The sequence below is a fragment of the Desmodus rotundus genome, chromosome 4 (genome assembly GCF_022682495.2).
Source record: "Desmodus rotundus isolate HL8 chromosome 4, HLdesRot8A.1, whole genome shotgun sequence".
Lineage (NCBI taxonomy): Eukaryota > Metazoa > Chordata > Mammalia > Chiroptera > Phyllostomidae > Desmodus > Desmodus rotundus.
In genome coordinates this window covers 130,947,888-130,973,040 of record NC_071390.1, presented here as the reverse complement: position 1 = coordinate 130,973,040, position 25,153 = coordinate 130,947,888, and the positions used below count along the sequence as shown (strand labels likewise).

The window sequence follows — 25,153 nt, the reverse complement described above, 5'->3', positions numbered from 1 at the left end:
GGGAGAGGAGGAAGATTAAAAAAGGAAAAGCAGCTGGAACTCATCTCCTGGGGACCGGCCAAGGAGGAGGCCCAGCCCTGGGAAATCTGCTTGTCTCCTCTTAGGCACCCCCTCCCGGCTTCCTTTCAGTCTGTGTGACTCAGGGACTTAGACCGACTGGGGCAGCTCCCATCAGCAGACGCTGCAGATGTCCCAGCAGACAGAGAGACCCCCACTGGGAGAGAAGATATGCTTTCAAGCTACGAGGAGCCAGTTGCCAAAATTTAGAGATGTCCTTCCAGCTGTCCACGTTGCAAATCAGGGGAAAAACGTCTGGGTGTGCATGACTCAAGTCGGCCAGGCAGTGTGGCCAGCAAATATAGCAAATCCGTGGGTTTGAGTGACAGAAGGACAATACGTGTAAGTTCAGAACTTGATAGAAGGAGAAATTCAAACTTCAGTATTTCTGCAAGACTGTGTCCTCCAGAGGAGCTCAGCAGCGCAGAGGAGTGCACGTGGTGGGGAAGGAATCCGGAAATGAGTGTCATTGAATGAATGTGGGGGAGAGTGAGAGAATCCTCTATGGTGGGCCTTAAAGTCATTCCAGACTTCTTTTAAATTTAGAGAAAATTAGGTTATTCTGGAATCATCGTTAGGCTCTTCATGAGGTCAGGAGAAACTATTTTAGGAAATAGATTGTAGTATGTCACTCTCCTGCTTAAACCAGGGGGAGCTGCTATTAGAATAAAAATAAATTCCAAACTTCCTGCTGCAGACGGCAGACTCCGTGACAGGCCCCTGCTTACACGTTTCCCACCTCATTGCCCACCCAGTAGGCTCCAGCCACTCCAGCCTTCTGCAGGTGCCAGGGGCTCCAAACTCAGGGTCTTCGCACCTATTCTTTCCTTCACCTGGAAAAGTGTTGCCCCTGGCCTCTGCATATGATAGTGCTTTTAAAACTACAGGTCATGACCCATTAGTGGGTGGTGAAATTAATGTAGTGCGTCATAACTAACTTTTTGGAAGTGGGTTAAATATAATAGAAAATATTAGAATGTACCATATAATGAGAATAGGTATTATTTTATGAAACATGTTTGCATGTATGTGTATTCTGGATTATGATATAACATAAAATTCTTACTAATTAGTCTCAGTCCATAAACTTTGACAGTCACTGGCTTAGGAGTTGATGATGGACAATTCAGGCTTTTTTCTTTTTTTTTCCTAACAAGGAACAGCTTTTGATTTATGAGAAGCTTTCTGATCTCTTTGTAGTGGCACCAATTTGAATGTTCAATAGAAATGAGTAGAGTCTAGTTTTAAATACCATTAATCAGCTTTAAAAAGTTTTCAAATACCATGTTTGAACATTGATTAGTAACTTACAGTCTCCATGTTGTACGCCTTTGCAGTATTAATAGGAAAGTGGCTGCATGTGAAATCCATGATTGAAAGTTCTATAGCAGATATTGCTATTTAGCCAACCCAACAGCCTTTCCCAAACTCCTATTTCCATGCCATGTTTTACTACAGCGGTTGGGAAAGCTAAATTGGTCATCTTCCAGACTCCCTTGCAGCCAACAATGGCCATGAGATACAGGTCTGTTTAGTGAGATACAAATGAAAGTCTGTTTGAAAGTTGCTGGAAAAATTTTTGCTTTGATTTGCTTTTTTAAAAAATATATTTTATTTTTGTTTATTTTTGGAGAGAGAAGAGAGGGTTAGAGGGAGAGAAATATCGACGTGCAAGAGAAACATCAATTGGTTGCCTCTCACATGCCCCCAACTGGGGACTTGGCCCACAAGCCAGGCATGTGCCCTGACCAGGAATCGAACCAGTGGCCTTTTGGTTTGCTGGATGATGCCCAATCCACTGGGCCATGCTAGTGAGAGCAATTTTTGCTTTTCTAATAAAAGAAGCTCTGGTTGGCATTGCCTATACCTCTTCTTTTCTTCCTGCTTTGAATGTAAATGTGAGGCCTGTTACTGTTCTGCATCAGTGGAAGCCATATTTTGATGATGAGGGAAAGTCCTAGAGATCACACAGATGTGCCCTGGCTGGTGTGGCTCAGTGGATTGAGTGCCAGACTGCAAAGCAAGGGATCGCCAGTTCGATTTCCAGTCAGGGCACATGCCTGGGTTGCGGGCAAGGCCTCCAGTAGGGGGCACATGAGAGGCAACCACACATTGATGTTTCTCTCTCTCTTTCTCCCTCCCTTCCCCTCTCTCTAAAAATAAATAAATAAAATCTTAAAAAATAATAAAAAATAAAAATCATGTTTAAGAAAGAAAATCATGGGCAAAGGACTTGAACAGACACTTCTCCAAGGAAGACATACAGAGGGCCCAGAGACATATGAAAAGATGCTCAGCATCACTAGCCATCAGAGAGATGCAAATTAAAACCACAATGAGGTACCATCTCACACCCGTCAGAGTTGCCAACATAAACAAATCAACAAACAAATGTTGGAGATGTTGCGCAGAAAAGGGAACCCTAGTGCACTGTTGGTGGGAATGCACACTGGTGCAGCCACTGTGGAAAACAGTATGGAATTTCCTCAGAAAACTAAAAATGGAACTGCCCTTTGACCCAGCAATTCTGCTGCTGGAATTATACCCTAAGAACCCTGAAATACCAATCCAAAAGAACCTATGCACCCCAATGTTCATAGCAGCACAATTTACAATAGGCAAGTACTGGAAGCAACCGAAGTGCCCATCAGCAAATGAGTGGATCAAAAAATTATGGTACATTTATACAATGGAATTCTACGCAGCAGAGAGAAAGAAGGAGCTTATACCCTTTGCAATGGCATGGATGGAACTGGAGAGCATTATGCTAAGTGAAATAAGCCAGGTGGTGAGGGACAAATACCATATGATCTCACCTTTAACTGGAACATAATCAACAAAAGAAAAAAGCAAACAAAATATAACCAGAGACATTGAAATTAAGAACATTGTAACAATAGCCACAGGGGAGTGGGGAGGGGATAGTGGGGAGAGGCGTCTATAGGAGCTACTATAAAGGACACAAGGACAAAATCAAGGGGGAGGGTAGAGGTGGGGGAGGGAGGTGGGACTGGCTGGGGTGGGGTGGAGGGAAGGGGAGAAAATGCAGACAATTGTAACTGAATAAAAATAAATTAATTAATTTAAAAAAAGAAAGAAAATCACAGAGATGCTGGTGCTGATAATTGAGAGTTCTGTAGGCTCTGCTTATATCATCACATTTGCAGAGGTCCCAATGGCTAAAGCCAAGCTCAGGGTCAATATGGCAGAAGTCTGCAGGGTGTGGATATCAGGAAACAAGATTCACTGGAATCATTAATGTAACAATCTGTCATTCCCTTCCCTAAGAGACTTTATTTCCATCTGGTAGAAAATTGTAGTATACCCATTTTATTAGAACAAGACACTTGACTGTCCCTTAAAGTTATTGCAGTAAATATGCACATCTCTGATGTCTAAACTGTGAGTGGTACCCTCTTAGATGTGGCATGGTGGGTGCAGCGCACAACCTGCACAACTGTACCTAGTGGCCTTCGTAAGTCTCATCAACCCACTTGGATTGTGTGCAAGGGTTAGGTTTGAGCTTTACGTGTCTTTGGTGCTTCACACCTTACACTGTGCACGACATTTTATGAATACGTGTCTTCCGTCACTCTCTCGCAATTCCATGTATGTACCAGCAAGCTGCCAAGATTAACTTTTTAAGCAAAATAATAGCAACTAATATATTTTGAGCCCTTCTAATATTCCAAGTACGATGCTAAGTATCTCATTTAATCCTCACCGCAACCTTAGGAAGCAAATATCTTTATTATTCCCATTTTATAGGTAAGGAAATTGAGGGTAGGATGTCTTATATCGCCTTCCCCAAACCACACAGTTAGTACAAGGCAGAATGATACTAGAACTCAGGTCTATCTGTCTCCAAAGTGCATGTAGGGCATCCTCTGAGTAGTATTTCTTACCGGGAGACGTGCAGAATCTTGAACCCCACCCCAGACTTACTGGCCCAAGGGGTAAAGCTTGAACTTCTTAGCAAAGTTCCTCATAATTTGGCCTTTGCCTTCCCACCTAGCTTCACGTTGCCTCGGCCCTCCCCACTGCTGCCATTGTTCCCACACAAACGCACACACTGCAGCTACACGCAGAAGTACTCCGTGTGCTTGAATTTGCTGGGCTCTTACCTCGGATCGCACAATTCCTTCTTGTGGTAACTCCCCTTCCCCCTCTTCCTATTTGCCTAATCTGGTGAAATTTCTTTTGAGGCTCAGCTTAAAAGCCAGCTTCTCTGAGCGGCCTTTCCTTATCGCCCTTCCCACCAGCTGCATGCTGCTGCTTCTGAGCTTTTCTTGGAACTTCACAGTTAGCACTACTCCACGCTTGTCAGTAAGTCGTTCTTTGCACATCTCACTTGCTGAGAACTCAGGGGCATTTAGTGAGTCTTACTCAATAAAGTCAAATGCTTTAAAGCAATATTTATAATGTAAAGACCATATAATAATCTAGATCTTACATCTTATACTAAAGAAAAAAAAAACATACAGAACCACAAAGCAAGACAAATTTTTTAAACATAAAACAGAAGGGGTAAAATGTTGTTTTTTAACTCATAAAGGAAAGCTCAAAATGTTTTATTCTAAATGCTAGCATTTAGAGTAAATATAGATTCAAGAATATTTGCTTGTTTTAATTTTATTTTTAGTACAGAAAATTCAAATATGCACAAAAGTAGAGCCACCAGCACATTGATTTCTTGAGTCCTTATCCCCCTACTCCAACAGTTACTGATGTCCTGCTGTTCTTTCAAGTGATGCACTTTTTAAAAAAAATTTTTATTGTTATTCAATTACAGTCGTATGCCTTTTCTCCCCGTCCCTCCACCCCACCCCAGCCGAACTCCCCTCCCTCCCCCATCTCCACCCTCCCCCTTGGTTTTGTCCATGTGTCCTTTATAGTAGTTCCAGTGATGCACTTCTAAAACACTTTTATTTATTCAAAAGCAGAGAGCTAAAAGTTGAATGAGTTAATTTAATTACCCTTGTGTGAGATGTTGCAAAAGCAGCTATGGTTAAAAAGAATGACATCAACAGCTACCATGTAGTCTGAGGACTGAGCATCTCATCAGGGAGCAGGGTGAGGGGGCTGTCCCACACTGCCCAGACCTAGGGGTGGGGCTGGCAGCTCGTGGGAATCAAATACCCTTTGTCTTCCCAACTCAAATCCTTCAGTAGCTTGTTAGGAGCTAGATAAGAAGAGTGATAATTGGGCCAGAAGTTTCTTCAAGGGGAAATGGATTTCAAAGTTTTCAACTGGGGCCCCAAATTCACAATGAACCTTTTATTTAGACCTTAGATAATGTCTTCGGAAACAGTTCAATTATATTGCTTTGTGAGTGTGTTAAGGATTGACTTTTTTAATGTAAACGTTTAAAATTGTCTACAATTTTTATGACTTATGGCATTTATCAGTTTCTTTTTTTAAAGTATCTTGGGAGCGCCCTGGCTGCTGTGGCCCAGGTGGTTGGAGTGTCGCCCAGCAACCTGAAAGGTTGCGGGTTTGACTCTCAGTCAGGGCACAGGCCTAGGCTGTGCTTTGATCCTTGTTGAGGCACGCAGGAGAGGCAACTGGTCCATGTTTCTCTCTCACATGGGTGTTTCTCTCCCTCTCTCTCCCTCCCTCCCCCTCTCTCTAAAATCAATAATAAAAACGTCTCTTGGGAGCTTCAGCTACTGGGAGTGGCCTGGGGATGCCCCTGGCCTCTGAAAGACTCTAGTGGAGGGCCCTCTCTTCAGTGTTGTCCCAGGTTTTCTTCACCAGCAGCTCCTGTCTGAAGCTGATGGACACAGCGCCAAGGTTAGAATTGGGTCCAGGAGTGATAAAAAAGGAAAAACAACTGAGACGCTATTGAGTAAGGTATTTTGTTGGAGAGACAGAAAGAAGGGAAAAATAAAAGAGATGGGGTGGACATACTGAGATTAGACGTGTGAGAAGAGGTGGGGTGCACCATGTTCTCAGGGGTTCTCAAAAGGAAATCTGGACTTAGCTTTTATTAACTCAAATGTTTTTGCCTTTCTTAGAAAGGAGAAACCAAGGTGCCAAAGTCAGAGTCCTAATTTTTAAAAAATTGAAAGCAAATCCCAGATGCCTGCCTGCCCTAGAGACTTAGACTGACACTCACCACATATGGACAAGGAGGGCCTGAATTCCTGTGTCTCAAAGGAAGACAAAACCCTTGGGCTTTTCGTCTCCCCCCACCCTCAGCAGCCAGCTCTGGCACAGCCCTCTCAGATCCCACCATCTGCAGCTGCTCAGCTTTTGGGCTGGAGGGAACAATGAGAGGAGTGAATGCAGGGTTTCCTACTAGGCATTCGCTGACTCAGGAGGGACACGCAGCCCTTAGCAAAGCAAGGAGTAAGGATTGCTGACTAGGGTCACTGTCCCTCCGTGGGGACCCAGGCGAGGGCTTGGTCAAAGTTGGTGGGATCCTGGAGAAAGGGTGGCTTTTGTGAAAAGTGCAGGATCAGCTGGATGCTTGGAATGACTGCTCCCGACCTTTCTACGCTCTCCTCCAGGAAGGGGACCAGCACACAATGAGAGGGTGTGAGAGGGTGCGCAGGGCAGGCCTATTGACCAGTGATGGCTTTGCACAGAGAAAGAGAACTAGGGTCTAGGAGCCAATAGAGAAGGCCCGGAGGCAGCTCCTTAATGAGCTCATCCATCCAGGCTGGTTAAAGGACAGGCAACTGTGTTGCCCAAGAAGCAGTTCAAGGTTGGAAAGCTAAACAATATGCAATCTCGACCATTTCCTCTGGGTGTGATTCACTGTGGAGGGTGTGCGGTAGGGCGGGACGATAGGCTGAGAGAATGCTTTTTTATCTTTCTAGTACCAAGTGTGGAAAACACGAGCAATGACAAGGAATCAGAAATGCATTTTTCAGAACTCTAAAAGTAAAGTGATTTTGTTACATATAATTAACATTTCAAAACTATTTTTCGACTTGGACTGTCTAATTAATTTGACTTTTAAGCTGTGCAGGGCTCTTTGTAATGAATAGACACATTAGGCTTTTGCAGTTTATGTAACAAGCTACATCCTTTTTGATGTTTATGCATAAAGAGAAGCCACAAGGAAATGTGGATAAGGCATGGAATGCCAAGATTTTAATAAATCCCAAAGACAGAAAAAAACTAAACTCCTTGTTTGGGATGAATGATGTTTCTTGCCAAGTGCTCGTTAAAGCATTTTGATTCCAATTCAGAGAGGAGGGAAGAAGGCAAGGGAGACAGGGAGGGAGGAAGGGAGGAAGGGAGGAAGGAAACATTTTTAGGGTGCACTTACTAACGCATTCCTGCTTGCCACCCGTGGCATCCTTTTTATATCTGTTTTCATCTTTGCCCTGCTTATCTCCTCTTCCAACATTTTTCAGCTTACAGGTGGGCAGTGAGGCATGAAGAAGGCGATGTATCCACACTGAGACCCAAAACGATCCTGGTTCTCAGGTAGACTTCTGTTTACACCTCACTACCTTTGCTACAGGCTGAACTCCCAAGGCCCCGCCCCCCTCCAGCCTACTTCCTCTCCATTCCTGCACATTTGTGGGCACAGAGCTCATCTCAGGGTGGGGGAGGAGCAGAAGGGCCATTTGGTTCTGGCCTCAAGTTCATCAAAGGCCTCCCAGGTGGCCTTTTGGCATTATCTCCAGATGAGCTTATACACAGCCACATTAGTGCACGCACGTCAAGAGCACTGATTTATAAAAGGATCTTTAAAATACACCACAATTAAACATTTTGTAACTGTTTTGGCACGTCTTCCTTTTAAAAGTATGTTCAGAGCTTTAAAAGGAAGTGGCCCAGGGCTCTCCCACCTTCTGAGAAGACGTGCGTTACCAATCGCACACAAAGCGGAATCTTACCTCTACGTGGCGTCATTGCTGGTGAATGAGGGAAGTTCTCAGCACGGAGAGGTCGAGAAGAAGCCAACGGGAAGATGACAGACTCTATCTTGTAGGGGCACCCTTGGTCTCCAGTGAATAATTTTTCCCCCCGATTTTACAGCGACCTCCTGGACTGTCAGTGGAACCCGGGGGGTCCGTGCGGGTGGGACGCGAGCAGACCCAGAAAGTCGCGCGTCCTTTTCGCCCTTGGCCGCAGCAACGCGCAGTCCTCCCAGAGTGCCCAGAAAGGCGCACGGGGTCCCTCCCTCTGCTCCTCCTGCTCCCCAAACTGCTGCCTGGCAGGCGCTTACTGTTAAGAGGAGACGTAATTAACCCCGCGTGCACCCCCTTTGCGGTAATTCGGGCGACCCGGGGAGCTGGCCAGTCTGGTGAGGGAACCCACGCTGGGGGCTGGGGGACCCGGGCGTGAGCAGAACACGCAGGCCTGCGACTTCATGTGAATGTAGCCTGGGGAGGGAATCTCGGCAAGTAAAGAGAAAACCAAGGTTTGAGACCTTGATTCGCGGCTTTTTCATCTTTCGGATTCCTGAGAGGAAGCCGAGAGGAGAGGGGAAGGGGTCAAGCCGGGAGCCGACCATTGGCTGCTGGCTGTAGAGGGCCACGCGGGGGAGACTGAGGCGACGCGGGGGAGAGGGAGCCAGGCGGCTCCGAGCGGCTCCTCCGCAGAGGACCCCCTGCCCTTGGCCGCGCCCACCAGCACAGAGCTCCCCCTGTGGTCCAGGAGGACAGTCCCCAAGGGCTGGGGCGGGAACAGGAGCTCACAGTTGGCCTCTGTGCCAGGGACCCGCCGGCCTGCGGGGAGATAGGCTTTGGGGAGAAAATGGCCCAACGGAGTGGTGACGCTAATGCAGACATTCCAGACACAGTCACAAAGGGCAGTCAGAGCGCAGGGACTTTAAGTCAACGTGGTTACAATTGTTTCATGTTCATTATAATTTGGGGGCAGGAGTGGGGGAGGCTGTCTCTTTGTTCACTCCCATGAGAACACCTCATGGAAGGTATCTGCAGGGGTCGGCAAAAGTAGGTTTCCAGTTGGAATACAGCCACATAATACAACAGTTAATGCATAGTCATGCGAGATTAACTGTTTGGCATGCTCACAATGGTAACCCTACTTTTGCCCACCCCTGAATAATGAGAGCAGCATCCACTGACCAAGTGTTTGTGAAATGCGTATTATGTGTATATATGTATGATATATGTGTGACGTGTGTATGTATGTGCCCCACTTTACAAATAATGAAACTGAGGACGGCATAATCACACAGCTTGTTCAAGGTGACAGTGTGAATCTGGGTCAGAATGTAGGCGGTCTGGCCACAAACCCTATGCTATGTCTTTAATCCTAGTCTTGTAAGTAGACAAGAAAGATTTTGAAACTGATTGATTGGGGGAAGTCCAAAGCCTTCAGAGACTGGGGAGCAGTGGGTTCAGGACTGGAAGACTTGCTAGGAGCCCTGGGGCCTTTGTGGGGATGGGGGCATCTTTGCTTTTGTTTTCACGCCTGGGCTCTTAGGCAGGTGAGAGTAGGCTCCTGGAAGCCTTGCTCATGTTTTACATTCATGGAAGTTCCACAGGAGCTGGGCCCATTACCTGACTGAGTTCTGGGGCAAGGAGCACAGGCAGGCGCTGTTGCTTACGGTGCAGAGAGGCGGTGCGGGAACACAAAGGGGAGAACTAAATTCTGGTGTCTTTGTACAGAACTGCGGTGTATCCGTGGGAAAGCACAGAGGTGCGGCCATATTCAGCTGCACAAATGTGAACAAGTGAAGTTTATTTTTGTCACCCAGAGGTGTCTATGTTTCCCACCCAGATAGTTCCTATCTTGTGGATACCCAGCTGTTTTCTTCCTCTCTGTCTAGATGTGTACTCAGGAAAAAGGACTGTGAGTCATTCACACTCAGGTGCAAATGGCTAATGACATTTATATCTTCAGGCTTTAAAAAGCCTGCCCTGCAGGAATAGGTAGATAGTAGTACCAATAGAATTTAGGTAGTGAGTATATGTTTCACTGTAAACTTCTTTCATTTTTGATTTGTACATTTTCAAGGCCTTGATTCCTATATGAAAAAATGAAGGAGGGAGTATGGGTAAAAAAAAAAGGGATAAGACAAATGTTTGTCTTTAAAGAGCTGTTTAGTCATTAGAAGAGATGATGCACATAAGCAAATACCGGGGTTCTAAGTCTGGGATACAATTTTGAGATCATAAGTCAGGTTTTTTTCCTCTTTCTGTGTTTTTTTCCTTCCTGCCATCTAAGGCAAGGGATATGGCTGACTGTGGAAACTAGGAGGCTACAACACTGTTTGGCTTTTATGTCCACAAGTTCAAACACTTGGGAAAAGGGAACGCCCCAGGACGAACAACCCCTCTTAGCAGAGCAGAGGACAGTGCTGATGCTGACTCCCCAGATCAGAAAGGGATTCTGGGAACCGAGGCACTCTGCTGGCTTGTGTTCAGAAGTACGGGTTCGCCTCAGGGATATTGCGGTTTCGGTTCCAGACCACTGTAATAAGGCCATTATCTCAGTGAAGTGAGGCATACTCTTTTTGCAGGAGGAGGGTCTTGCCTTCTGTTTGTTAAAAATGCAACACCGGTGAAGCTCAATAAAGCAAGGTGTGCCTGTAGATTAGAAATGGCTGTGTGTGGTTTAGGAGAGGCTAAGCACCCTCTCCTAATTTTTGACCAAAGCAGGACACACATGACTGTGGAGGGGGCACCACTGATGATTACACGGGGGCAGTGAGCATAAACCAGGGCTGTCCCAGGTAAACTGGGGTGTATGAACTGGGAGCAGAGGCTGCCTCAGGAAAGACATGAATGCCCTAAGCAGGGCACAGAAGCATGAAGCCACTAGGCCCGAAGGGGCCATGCAAGTAGGAGTGATAAATGTGTATGTCCAATGGTAACCTGGGTGACAATTAATTGATGGTGTCTCTCCCCCCATCCCCTAGCCCCAGGCCCTGGAACCCTGGCACAGCTTGGGGTGATGCTGGGGGAGAAGTGTGGGCCTGGAAGCAATCAAGATAAAATGAGTATTACTCATCTGTCCATTAAACCTGGAAAGGGAAAAGGAGAGATTGAACAACTAGATGGTAATAAATCTGTAAGCCTCACAAGAACAGGGATCTGTTTTGTTCAACACCTTCTAGCAGAAGCATGTCAAAGTCAAACTTAATTAATTATCTGTTGAATAAATGAATGAATGAGTGAATGAAATCAGTGTCCCAGGAAGACTGGTGGCAATAATAACAGAAATAGAGATAGGAAGTGAAATGGGCTTAGGAGCAGAGGTAGTTTTGGTTTTGAAGATTGAGGTCAGTGCTGGGTGTGGGAGCCAGGTGCAGGTCGGCAGTGAGTGTCACGGGATGAATGTGATCACTTAGGGAGAAAACAGAATAATACCCACACCTGGGGTTCTTGGAAAAGAAGCCGAAGGAGACAATGAGGAATGAGCGAGCTATTTGAATTACAATAAGGATCAAAAGTTTACGTTAAAGCTATGACTTTCTAAGGACAGACTTTTACTCAGAGAGGGGGGAATGGGGAAAAATGGACCACCTCAGTGGGCAAGTAAACATTACCCACTGACGCAGGCTGTGAATTGTTACCAATATCTATTTTTTCTTTTTAGTAATAGAGGATCTTTGTCCTTACTGAGTTTTGCCCCCCAACAATTTATTTTGAAAATTTTCAAACATGCATAAAAAATAAAAGAATTTTGCAGCAAGACACATATCTGCTATGTATGTTCTACCACTAACATTTTACTGTTCCTGTATTAGCACTGATCCATCTCGTCTTGTCTATCCCTCTACCCACTCATCTATCCATTTAAATGTTTTACACATTTCAAAGAAAATTGCATACACCCTAATTTTTCAGTGTGCTTGTTATTAACCAGAGTTAAATTTATTTAGTTTTTTCTTTTGATGTAAAATTTAAGTACAATAAAATACACAAATTTTAAAAATATATGCACTGAATTTTTCTTAAACATTACATTATAAAAGTTTTCCAAATATAAAGCAAAGTTGGAAGAATTTTATAATAATCCATGTATAGTCACCACCTAGGTTTCACCATGAACATTTTCTTTTCTTTTCTTTTTGATTTTTAGAGAGGGGGGAAGGGAGGGAGAAAGAAAGGGTCAGAAACATCAATCAGTTGCCTTCTGCATACATCCCAGGGGACCGAACCTGCAACCCAGGCATGTGCCCTAACCGGGAATCGAACCAATAACCTTTGGGTTCATGGGATGATGCCCAACCAACTGAGCCACACGAGCTGGGGCAACATTTTTTTTTTGACTTGCTTTATCAGAATTTATCCATTAATGTGTTTCTCTATTTGTTAAGCCACCTAATTTTTGAGGCATTTCAAATACTTTCCTTCTCCCTAATAGTTCAGCGAGCATGTCATAAATCAGAGATAGATTTGTATTTAGGGTTTTCTTTCTTTTGATGGAAAATTTACATTTAGTAAAAATCTTAAGTGTACAGTCGCTGACCTTTAACAAATGTGCACTCTGGTGTGACTCAAACCCCTATCGGGATATAGAACATTACTATCGCCCCAGAAAGTTCCCTCACACTTCTTCTCACTCAATCCCTGTCCCCACTTGCCCCCAGAAGTCACAGTTTTAACTTGTTCCGCTGTAGATTTGATCCGCAAATGGAGTCGTACAGTAGTGTTCTTTCGGGAAGGCTTCTATCACACAGCACGGGATTTTTAAGATTCCTGTACGTTGTTGCTGGTACCAGTAGCTCACGTCTATATTCCTGAGTGGTATTCCCCTGTTTGACCGTGCCAAATGGCTCCTATTGGTGGATACCTGGGCTGTTTCCAGTTTGGGCATATAATGAGTGAAGCTGCTAGGAACATTCTCACACAAGTTTTTTTTTGTTGGCATATGCTTTTATCTCTCGTGGGTAAATACCTAGGATTGGAATTGCTGGGTCATAAGAGCAGGGAGGGTTAGTTTAGGATGCGCCAGTGTCCCTAAAATGACTGTGCTATGCCAGGCTTCCGTCAGCAGTGTGTCGGAGGTCTGGTCGCTCCACATACTTACCAGCATTTGGGATTGTTAGTCCTACTTTTTTCTTTTTAATCATTTTTTAACTTTTTAATTACAGTTGACATACAATATTAGATTAGTTTCAGGTGTACAACCCAGTGATTAGACATTATAACTTACTAAGTGATCATCCCAATAAATCTCATGTCCACCTGGCCTCATACATTTTTATTTCTCATTTGATTTCTTCTTTGACTCACTGGTGGTTCAGGAGCATATTGGTTAATCTTCATAGTTGTGAATTTTCCAGTTTTTTTTTCCTTGTGATTGATTTCTAGTTTCATATCATTGTGGTCAGAAAAGATATTAAAATGATTTCGGTCCTCTTAAATTTATTAACACTTGTTTGTGGGCTAACATGATCTGCCCTGGAGAATGTTCCAGGTGCACTGGAGAAGCATTTGTGTTCTGTTGCTTTTAGATAGAACATTCTGTATATTTCTGTTAAGTCCAGCCGGTCAATTACATCTCTTAAGACCAGTGTTTCCTTATTGATTTTCTGTCTGGATGATCTATCTATTGATGAAGGCGGGTATCGGATCTGTTAATATTTGCTTTATGTATTTAGGTGCCTCTATGCTGGGTGCACAAATATTCACAAATGTTACGTCCTGTTGGATTGGTCCCTTTCTCACTATACAAAGACCTTTGTCTCTTATCACGGTCTTTGCCTTAAAGTCTATTTTGTCTGATACGAGTATAGCTACACTGGCTTTCCTTTCAGCTTCTATTAGCATGGAGTATTTTTTATTTTATTTTTTAAATATATTTTATTGATTGTGCTATTACAGTTGTCCTATTTTTTTTCTCCTCTTTATTCCATCTCTTCGCCTTTAGTCTGCGTGTGTCTGTAAAGCTGAAGTGTGTCTCTTGTAGGCAGCGTACAGTTGGGTCTTGTTTTTTTTAATCCATTCAGCTAATCTAGGCCTTTGGATGGAGAATTTAGTCCATTTACATTTGAAGTAATTATTGGTAGATATGGACTTCTTACTGGCATTTTGTAGTTTTCTGTTTTGTAATTCTGTTCCTTTCTTCTCCTGCTCTCTTTGTTAGTGGCTCCATGCTCCCCTGCACTGAAGCTTAGATTCCTTTCTCTTCATTCACGATTGTGCTCCTGACCTCAGAGCACGTTTGCGACCGTTAGTTTGCACTCTTTATCAGGCAAATCACTTCTCTCCATTTCATTAAGGTCTTTTTCTGGGGTTTTATTATTTTTCTTTGGAACGTACTGGGTGGGGCAAAAGTAGGTTTATAGTTGTGAGTTTGTGAAACACAGAGTTTATTCTTGTATTAGTATTTATTAATTCTTGTATTATTTTCTATACAGACAACTGTAAATGTACTTTTGATTTACCCTGTATTCCTTTGTTTCTTTGTTTTCTTAACTCTCTGTGTTGGTTTCTGTGTGTTAAATAAACCACCACTTCTCCCAATCTTGAAGGAGGAGTGGCTTCCTGTGGGAGACGAAACTCATCGTTCCACCCTGCCCTCGCTCTTGGTTTTCTCTCAAATCTTTGTGATTGTTCAAGCAACTTCCTTTGTTCTTGGTTGGCTCCCAGTAGCTGAGGGTGTGCCAAGACCTGTCAGGGTTCCAGAGGGGAGGATCTCAGTCAGCACCTGGACGCAGGCGGATTGGAAGCTGGATCCTCAGGCAGTGCCTTTTAAAGTCTAAAAATACCGCTTTGGGGGAACATGGCGGGGAAAGGGGCTTTTCTGTCCGGTTCTTCAGCACTGACCCCTGGGGTGGTATGATAGCCACTTAAGAACTGTTTCTTGTGTGCCGCCCTCCCACTGAGCCTGTGAACACGAGCCCGGCTGCCCACCAGAGCCAGGCGATGAAGGGATGTGCCCTTTGGGCAGCAGCCACAGAGCTGTGGTGCCGAATGTGTGCACAGGTCCTGTCATGGAGACTGGTCTCCTGTGGTGGGGCAGAGGGAGACCACAAAGACCCACCTGTTAGCTTCCCCGTCTTCTGGAGAGCGTTGCAGTCAGCCCCTACATGTGTGGTATATTGGACACCTGATCCTCAGGCCACAACTTTAAGATCTTCGAATAGACCTCTTTCACAGAAGGACTGGGCTTTTCGTCCACTGCCTGGGCCCTGGGCCCTGGGCCCTGGCGGGGGAAGGGGGAATCCACAATGAGTCTTGGCAAGCCCATTAGGAACTGTTTCTTAGTTTGCTATAGTCTTCTGGATCTTGTGGATGAAACCCCATTGGCTTTTAGACCTGGATGTTCTTGGGGGACCACCTCTCAGGTGGAAGTCTTAAAAGTCGGGGCACCAGATGTGTGTTTCAGACCCTTCACTTCTCAGGGAGAAGCTGGGAGCGACACACTTCCACCCACTTGTGTGTCGCTACACCAGGGTGGAGTCGGGTGAGACGGTGTCTTGGCCTCTCCTACCCATTCTGATGTGCTTCTCTCTTGTTCACCTGATTGTATAGGAGTAGCTCAGCTGCTTTCTCAGTATTTTTCAGAGGGAATTGTTCTCCCTGAATTGTGTGTCCATGGGAGGAGGTAAGTGTAGAAGCCTCCTAGGTCACCATCTTGACCTGGACTCTGTATTTTTTTAAAAATAAAAAAATATTTGTTACAGCAACTTAGGCTACACCTCAACTATGATAACAACCCTTGGGAATTGCTGTCTTCAGAATCTCCATTAATTAGATGAAGGGTAAATAGTGACTTATTTTGTCAATATCAAATGATTAGTTTGCCCTTGATTTTCACTTTTCCTTCCCATATTTTTTTATATTGAGGTATAATTAATGATCAGTACAATGCACAGATCTTAAATGTTCATGCTGAACTGTGACAATTTGATACATCCACATAATCCCCACTGAAAGCAAGACACAGAATATTTCCGTCATCTCAGAAAGTTCTCTTGTGTTCTACTTCAGGCAATCAGCTTCCTTCACCCCAGGCAACTGCCTTCTCACTTCTACCACCACAGATTCCTTCTGCCCAGCCTAGAACTCAATACAAACGGAATCACACAGTGTGTGCTTTTTGTAACTTCTGCCTAAAATACTGGTTTCCATCCATATCGTCACATGTCAATATATTTTTTATTGATGGATAATTTCCATTGTATTAATGTAAGGCGATTTGGTTATCTTTTGAGATTTGGGTTATTTTCAGTTTCTTGACTATCATGATTTAAGCTGATGTGAACATTCTTGTGCAAGTGTGTGTGTGTGTGAGAAGATATATTTTCCTTTCTCTAGAGTAACTACCTAAAAATGGAATTGCTAGACCATGGGGTAAATATATTTTTAATTTTGTAAAAATCTACCGAACAGTTCTCCACAGGGAGTCACAGGCTCTCCAGCAGTGCATCAGAACCCCATGTGCTCCACACACTCACCACACTTGGTTTTAGTTGTCCCAGTGAGTGGGTAGTGGGATCTGTTGTGGTTTAAATTTGCATTTCCCTGATGATTTAAAGACGTCCATCACCTTTTCATGTACTTACCAGCCATTCATCTTTCTTCCTTTGTCAAATGTCTAATTCTTCTGCCAAGCTTTAAAAACTGGGTTGTATTTTTATTGCTGAGCTGTATTCATGGGTCATTCACATTTGTATTTCTATATCATGAACAGAAGTCTTCTTTCAGTTACCTCCCCGTGGGTTTCCGACCCACTTGCTCCGAGAACTGTGGTTCTACTCGTTAGCAGGCATGTCATGCACCTTCTCAATTAGCCGTGCCAACGCACACATTTAAGCGCCCGGAGTGATGATGACCACGCACATTTCCTGCTGTCCCTCCCAAAGACACTACTCTCTCATCTACCTGTGGGGGCACACTATTCAACCACATCTGGAGATGGTTTTCTTAGTTCCTTACTCCTAAGCACGGTATTCCTTAGCTTTTAACTGACATTTGCAAGGCCTTCCTTACAAGTTGTTCTTCAACCCTGATCTATCATTCTCAAAATTTATTGTCCAAAAACAAGCCTTCAGGGAGATTTATCGAAAAGGTCAGGGAATACTTCTTTTTTTTGAAGAAGGGAAAAGTGTGGAAGAAGAAAAGGATTTGTATTCTCAATGTGAAAATATATGTCTATTCGGAGTTTTAAATTAGATCAAAGCAATTGTTCCCTGATTTGGGGAAACTTTCATGAGTTAAATAATAACATCAAAACAAATCCAGTGATACATTATTAAATGGAGTTTATTATTAAACTTAAGCCTTTTGAGTAAACTAGGAAAATGTCTATTTATATCACAAGCTAAAGTTCATTTTCTGCGTGTCCACTTGACAGAACTGTAGTCCTAGAAGGGATGTCTTCCTGCCTTTTAATAAATATGCTTCCAAACCACTTCATGTCAGGTGGATCTCTATTTTTTTTCTTTTAATTATGAGGAAGAAAGATCAGTGTTTTTAAGTTCTTAGTCCAATATCTGTGAGCCCTTTGTTGGGTTATTTCTTCTTACCAGCTCAATTCCTATCACCACAAAACAAAGTCATTCCTGTACTCTGTTCTAATTACAGGAGGGAAATACATAGCTCTCTTTTTCTCTTATGCATATTTAAACATGTTGCAAAGTCTTCCTTTTGTTATTCCCCCTATTTTAGCTTGAATGAGGTGAAATTCTTATTTTTTTCCTACCTTAAAAAAAAAATCTGGTTTTACAAATCTTCCCTTCTAGCCTTTATTCATTCCCAATTTATCCTTTGTAAGCCACGCCCCCCACCCAAGAATATACAGAATATAATTGGAATCATTCGGGTAATGAAAGAACAGCAAGACGACTGCTGTAAAAGCTGAGAATGAGAAAAGCACACGCACACACAGAGGCAGAATGGCACACACGTGGAGACACGGCAAGAGACTTGGAGGTCTCCAGAGGCAGAGCTAGGCAGAGAGATAGATGGGCAGATAGAAACCTTACACATGCTCTTATATACGCCTCATTCGAAATCTATTGCTTTAGTTACTTTGGGGAACACGGGTGTATGAAGCACATTAAAAAACTGCTTTCCCTTTGACACCTTTTTTAAGAGATGTAAGTAGTGAGTTAGATAGGCTCTTTTTTTCTTTATTGTCAGGGAAATCATTCTTACAGAATCAACAACTACAAAATTATTGATGATACCAGAAAATAATGCTAGTGTAATAATCTAATAGAATAACTCTGTGCCAGTTATCATCAATTTATTGCCTCTTACCCCCACATTTGTCTTTCATTACTTCTCCTTTATATAGTGAGCATGCTAAATTTTCTCAGTAGAGGGCGCTGGAGGGGCAGGAGGAAGGAAAGGACAGTGTTGTTTTGGCTGAATGGTGTGGGGTATGAGGAACCTGATGGAGTTCTGCCCCTAGCACAGGTTTCCACGGTGACCTTGCAGCCTCAGCGGGAGGTAACTTTCTCCCAGGCCTGCGAAGTATTGAATAGAAACCCACGCCCTGATGGATCCCTGCTTGCATCAATGCCCCAAAGGCATTCTGCCAACGCCTGCTCCCCCATGCAGATCCCTGCAACTCCCAGGGTTTCCACTGAGCAGCCCCTCTTCAGGCCCCCAATACCTGTGCAGGCCCATGCCGTTGATTGCTGGCTTGCCCTCTGGAGGGCTGCTGCTTCCTGCTTGCCCAGACACTGCAGACCAGCTCTGGCCTGGGCAAACCAGTAGACTTCTCTGTTGTCATGGTCTGAGTTCTCCGAGGTCTGAACCCCAGCTGTGGGGAGGGAGCCCTTTCCAAGTTGGTCTCTCCTAGGGTATTCTCCTTGCACTCCAGGGTATCCTATCAAATTCCTTAGATCCCATAGTCACTCATTTACCAGAATTTAATCATTCTTTATATATATTAAACTTCCCCTGTTAACCCTCTATGTAAAGCAATAGCAAAATTGATGTTCTAGCAAGAAACACAGCTGTTTTTCCCCTTATAGATGAGCAGAGAGAATTTAAAGAATAAAGTAGGAATAAATGAGCCAGTTTCTTTATTTGCAACTTTTTCCTTGCCTAATTTTGATGTTAGTGTTTGCAGTTGGGTGATGGCTCCTTTTACTTCTAGAAGGAAATAAACACATTTTTGTTCCATTAGTGAGGCTCTCAAATCCACACCAAGAGAAATTCTAACTCATATGTTGCATGAGGCTTGTGATGAAGCAGCAAATACCTGAGTAGGGTCCCCACTGAAAAGTCAGTCGTGATTTCAGGTTAGTGCAAGTATCATGGCAGAACTTCAAATCACTGACATTGTGTTGGTTCCTCTTGAGGAAAATAATTAGAGCAGGTGTAGGTGAGCTTGAATAAGTGCTTGGCTCATTTTAATTTAAAACATCTGGAGAGAGGGGGGCAATACCCCATATCACAACCTTGGGGATTATATAAAAGTAGTGGGGACAGTATTAACTCGTGATGATGTACTAACGAGAGCAAACACGACAGGGCTTTGACGTCTGGGATTATTATTACATAAACTCATGCCAGTCTCACCGTGATCCTAACAATAGCAACTGTACACAGGACGGGTGTCAGTGGCTCTCAAATGGTAAGATGCAGATTCCCAGCCTACTTGGTTGTGTCCAAGCAACTGGCATTTTTAACAAGCATGCTGTGATTCTGATACAGAGAATCTTTTCTTTTTTATATTTTTAAAGATTTTATTTATTCATTTTCAGAGAGGGAAGGAGGGAGAAAGAGGAGAAAAACATTTATCAGCTGCCTCTCACACGCCCCCAGCCGGGGACCTGGCCTGCAACCCAGGCATGTGCCCTGACCAGGAATCTCACTGGCGACCTTTCAGTTTGCAGGACCACACCTAAACCACTGCGCCACACCAGTCAGGGCCAGAGGATCTTCTTGCCTGCACTTACAGAAAGCATGATTTAGTGTCTGAGTGCGCTCCCATAAAAGTGAGGTTTATTTAGAATAAATAGGAAGACTTCGTATGGACCTTTCTCATATTAAAATGGTCTTTATCCTTTTGCCCCATGCTTTGTCTCAGCGTTGAGGCAGCAATGTGTGCCTTGTCTCCAGTAAACTGTTTCTGTATAAAGCAGCCCTTCGCGTCCTCCTGGCCGCCTTACGCGTTGCTGGAGATGGAGAAGTTATTTCTGGCTGAAGTTTTTACTTTCTCTTGCCCATAGTAAGGTGAATAAAACACATGCTGTCCTAAAAAGGAAAATATAAATAATTCCAACCTAACAGAATAAAGCCAATAACATTATGGAAAATTAAAGAGATAAATTTGTAACCATACAGAATAAAAAGACAATAGTTTCCTTGGTATCCAGGAAAAAAAAACAAACAAAACCAACATCTTAGCAAAAGATGTTTGAATAAAATATAAACTTAAAGGTAGAGCTCATATTAGGCACAACTGTGATCTAACCTTTAAAATCAGAAGTGATTTCAGATCAGATATGAATGATGGAATACTAGGAGAAGTGGGGTGTCCCAGGCTGGTTTTTCCTGGTGTACGCCCCAAAGACCCTCAGGTAAGGCCTCACTCCTAACAACAGAAAGCCACTGGTTCTTAGGGGTCAATCCAAACTTGCTGATCTTCAAGTGAAAACCAGTTGTGCAAATTAAATCCTAAAATATTTTCCTTTCCCCTGGAAGAAAGGAAAATGTTTGGTTTCAACAGCGTCTCTTGGAGGAAGTCACACTTTGGATCCTCCCTGCATTCTTTGGGGTTATGCGGCCACAAGGAACACAAAACAGTCTGAGGAAAGGCTGAGTCAACCAACATGTAGCAACATGCTGAGAGCTTCCCAAGTGGCCCAGGAAGTAGGACGCCTCCTAGTTTTGTCGCAGGACATTGTCCTTTCTTGAGACTTCACAGGTTTCTTAATCTCGGTACTTGGATTATTGCAAGGCCGTCCTACTCCCACCTGACTTCTGATGGGAATGGTGTTTCTGGAACCACCACAGTCACAGGGACAGTTATTGACTGTGGACAAACATTCTTGATTTCATGTGTCCTGAAATCTTGACCAGTAACCTGCTCTGCCCATGACCTCTCTCAGTTGAGAGGATATTGTTGGGAGGAAAAAGGATGGTTTCCACTGTAGATGGCTATTTTTTTTTTAAACAGTGGGGAAAAAATACAAAATAGTAAAGGGATAAAGAACAGGCTTATTTTGCCCTGGCTGGTGTGGCTCAGTTGGCTGCAGTATTGTCCCATATACCAAAATGTTGCTGGCTCCACTCCTGGTCAGGGCACGTGCCTGGGTTGCAGGTTTGGCCCCTGGAAGGGGAGTATATGAGAGGCAATGGGCTGACGTTTCTCTCTTACATCGATGTTTGTCTCCCTCCCTTCCCATCTCCCTAGAAGTAAATAAAATCTTAAAAGAATTAGATTTAAAAGTTACGCTTGGTACCTCACTCATTCCATGCAAAAACAGAATGTCGTCTCAGTGCAGCAAAAGGAGAGGCTACCCCAGGAGGGCCATAAGCTTTCAGGTGCTTGTGGTGTGCCACACAGCATCACCTGCTACACCACTACAGGGCTAAGTGTGACACGTATGAAATAGAAAAGTGATCGAAAAGACTGAAAAATATTCCCAGTCAAATCCTTGAGAAGACTAATTTTGGAGTGTTGGGAATTAGGGGCCCTTGACTCCTCCCAGCCACTCCACGAAGAACAGCTGGAGACATTAACTCGCTGGCTTCATCCCAGTCTGACTGACACGAAGAGCCACTCAGCATCGGTGAGACACAGTAACTATCAAGCGGGGTTGATTTCAGGCTCCTGTGTTGGCCTCAGTCTGATGGAATGTCAGTTAGATGGGCTTTCTCCACTCCAAAAGGACCATGCGGAGTGGCTGTGGAATGCTGTCACTGGTTCCCCCTGACTCCCTGGGAAATGGGACGTCTGGCTGTCAGAGAGGCTTTAGAGAACATTCCTGGAAAACCAAGCTGCTGTCTTACTGGATGAGTGGAGTCAGACCGTGTACGGCCTCCAAAGAGCAAAGCAAAGGCTTTGGTTGATTGCTCATAAGAAACTTCTGGGTAGCCTACTGGTTCTAGGTTCATCAAAAGACACCTGTATTGGGGACCAAAACTACAGTTTTGAAATTTTAAACCGGACGATAAATTTCATTCACTAGTTAAATATACTAAGGAAAATTTTACTCTCATACAAATTTTAATCTCCAGGGCTGGCTGCTGTAGTACTCACAGCCCAAATTAGCAGAGGGAGCCACCAGCCTCGGCCTAAGCACATGTGAAGACGACGACACAGAATCACAGCACAGCCTCGGGTGCATCACCACCTGCTCTAAGGGGGAGGCCGCTGCTGTCGTCAGCAGCTGTGGGCAGAGCCTGCCTCTGGCCCTTGCCTCCTCCCACGGTTCCAGGCTGTTTTCATAGACTCAGAGCTTGGGCTCTTGAGTACCCTTCTAAGAAGTTATTGAAGCATGATGGTGCAAAATCAATGTTCAGATGCTGAGGGAACTGTTAATGGTGATGGGTAGGCTTGACATTTGAAAAACCCCAATTTTACGAAACAGCATCATTAAAAACAACCTGATAACCTCTCTCACTAAATGGGCTGTACTTAGCCCAGATCCTCTGCAGGACAGCATGAATTTGGTTTGGAATTGTCTGGATTTCTGACCTTGCTCTTGTCATATAGGCTGGTGAGTTGCTGTCCTTTTTAGTAAAACAGAGCTTCATCTCCCCAGCAGTGATGATATGAAGCGTTAGGAAGTGATGCGGCGACCTTGTTGGCTGCAGGAGGAGGGTGGTGAGGACCCGCAGCAGTGGGAACACAGGTCCCCCCAGGACTCGGTTTAATACAGGCGTAGGAGATCTGCTTGGATTTATAAAAATAAGGCAGACAAGAGTTTAAGAAAAAACAAATCTCCACGCTCAATACGACTATCTTTGGAATTCTTCATTTCATTAAGATTTTTCACAAAATACAAACCTCAAATGTAATTGTCTACATCCCCCACAAAACAGAATCAAATGGTTAGCACACAAACATAATGATCCTTTTTACTTTTAAAAATATAAATAACAACAATGTTCAGGGTTTTACAGTTTTCTTCTGTGTGTGTGTCTCTTTAAGGCTTTATGTTGCAGACTCTTCGTTAATGAGTCCTTGTACCTGTTGCCAGGACACACTGCCCACAGGAGGAAGGCCACTGTGGGTCCATTCCTGAGGGTGACACACACTGATCTGTTGCCTCAGCCTGTTGGAAGCTAATCAAACACCCTCCTGTCAGTTCTCTGTTTCATTAATTTTCTATTACAAAGTAATAATAGAAAGGGGTAAGTTCCCAGCAGCATTCAAGCTCTCAGAAGATCAATCATGAAGGGTGAGAAGGAAAAAAACAGGCTCTTTCCTGGATAGAATCTTTTCCTTTTATCCAGAAACCCCCCAAACCCATAGAGTTTAAACAGTGGTTTGTGCTGAAACATTTTTCGGATTAAATAGAGTGGAAAGAAAGGGTGATCTTTTGGTTGGGTGTTTGAGAAGAGGTTAAAGTGGAGAGGTTAACGCTGGGGGAATACCACGGAAAGTGCACCCCCCAACAGGAGCCATTTCACTCGTGAGGTCCGCGGGCAGAGCCAGGGCCCCGGCCTTGGGAACGAAATCCGAGGGGAGACTCTCCAGCAGGCACTTGACTTGCTCCTGGCCCAGTTTGATCTTGTCATCCAGCTTCCTCTGCTCAATGAGGAGAGTCGACTTCATTTTCACAAAATGCTGGTAATCCTGGAGTTGTTCCTCTGAAAGGTAATTGGCCAGGATGTCCAACACCACGCGTTCCCTTCGGTCCAGGTTCTCCTTGAGCTCCCGGGCGTCCTCATGCTGCCCCGCCAGGACCTTCCTCTTCTCGTTGAGTGAGCTCTGTTGGGGCAAAACAAGTTTTAGGTTTATCTTACAGATCTCTCCATTTTCACAGGCTTCCTCCCCCAACCAGAAAAATACACCTAAAAAAAACCCCCCTGATTTTGAATGAAGACACCTTTCAAAATACTGTCGAGAGATAAGTTAGAAAGCGAGAACCTCTTTCTCACCTTTAAAAGCGTTACGTGGTGATGAGGAGCGACTTGAGGCAGGGTGGTGAGCACAGTACGGTGATCGGTGGTGTGCTACAGAACTGTACAGCTGAAGCCTCCACAATTTTAGTAACTAATGCCACCCCCGTAAATTCGATAAAAATATTTTAAACACCAGAAATCCCTGGAGAATGACGTAATACCTGTGTGCCTGTCATTAACTGTGCTCAGTCTCAACACGAACATTCTTCATATTTGCTTGAGATTAAAAATAATTAGATTCAGTCGCAGCCTTCCACATACTTACCTCAGTCCCCATCTTCCCCTCCCTCTTCTCTTTGGTAACTATTATTCTGAATTTGGCATTTATTGAACCACATATTCGTCCTTTACTCACTCCTTTTACCTTCTTGGCAAAGACTAATCATTCCAAAAACTAATACTTACATAGTATTTTGCAGGTGAGCAAGCACGCACTTATGTTGGAGAGTGTACGCGTGCATTGTGTAGAGCTGGATGTGGCTGTGAAACAACTTCTTCCCTGAGACCCGCTGCAGTATTCCTACCTCAGACATCTGCAGCATCCCCCCAGCGGCCCAATTCAGAATCACCTGCTCTGCGCTGCCTCTCCTGCAACACATCTGCTAATTCAAGCTCATTCTCTGTTCTCTGTCCCCATGAGTTGCCCAAATTAACAGCCTGAAGCCTCCGTGCTTGTATATATTGTTGTATATTCTGCATATGCTTGTATATTGTGTTGTACATATGTACCACAACTGCTTGATCCAATCCTCTACTGATGGACACGTAGGTGGCTCCCATATCTTGGCTATTGTAAATAACACTGCGATGAAGACAGAGGTGCGTATACCTTTTGAATTGTGTTTTGGATTTTTTGGGATAAATACCCAGAAGTTGAATGGCTGGGTCATACGGTAGTTGTATTTTTAACTTTTTGAGGAACCTCCATATTGTCTTCCACAGCAGCAGCAACAATTTACAACCCCACAACAGTGCACAAGGGTTCCCGCCTCCACATCCTCGCCAGCACTTGTTTGTTGATTTAGTGGTAATAGTCATGCTGACAGGGGTGAGGTGGTATCTCACTGTGGCTTTCATTTGCTTTTCTCTGATGACTAGTGATGTCGAGCATC

At 44.1% G+C, this 25,153-nt stretch overlaps 1 protein-coding gene across 12 annotated transcripts in view; it reads right to left on the bottom strand.

Annotated features, from left to right (window-relative positions):
• Positions 1–22,872: 22,872 nt before the first annotated feature.
• SHROOM3 (shroom family member 3) overlaps positions 22,873–25,153 on the bottom strand; it is a 277,506-nt gene continuing 275,225 nt past the window's right edge. For all 12 annotated transcript variants that reach the window (XM_053923113.2, XM_053923112.2, XM_053923115.2 and 9 more), the window contains one exon: positions 22,873–23,847. In XM_053923113.2, the coding sequence (XP_053779088.1) occupies positions 23,479–23,847 (369 nt within the window). In that variant the 3' untranslated portion in view covers positions 22,873–23,478. The remainder of the gene's footprint in view (positions 23,848–25,153) is intronic.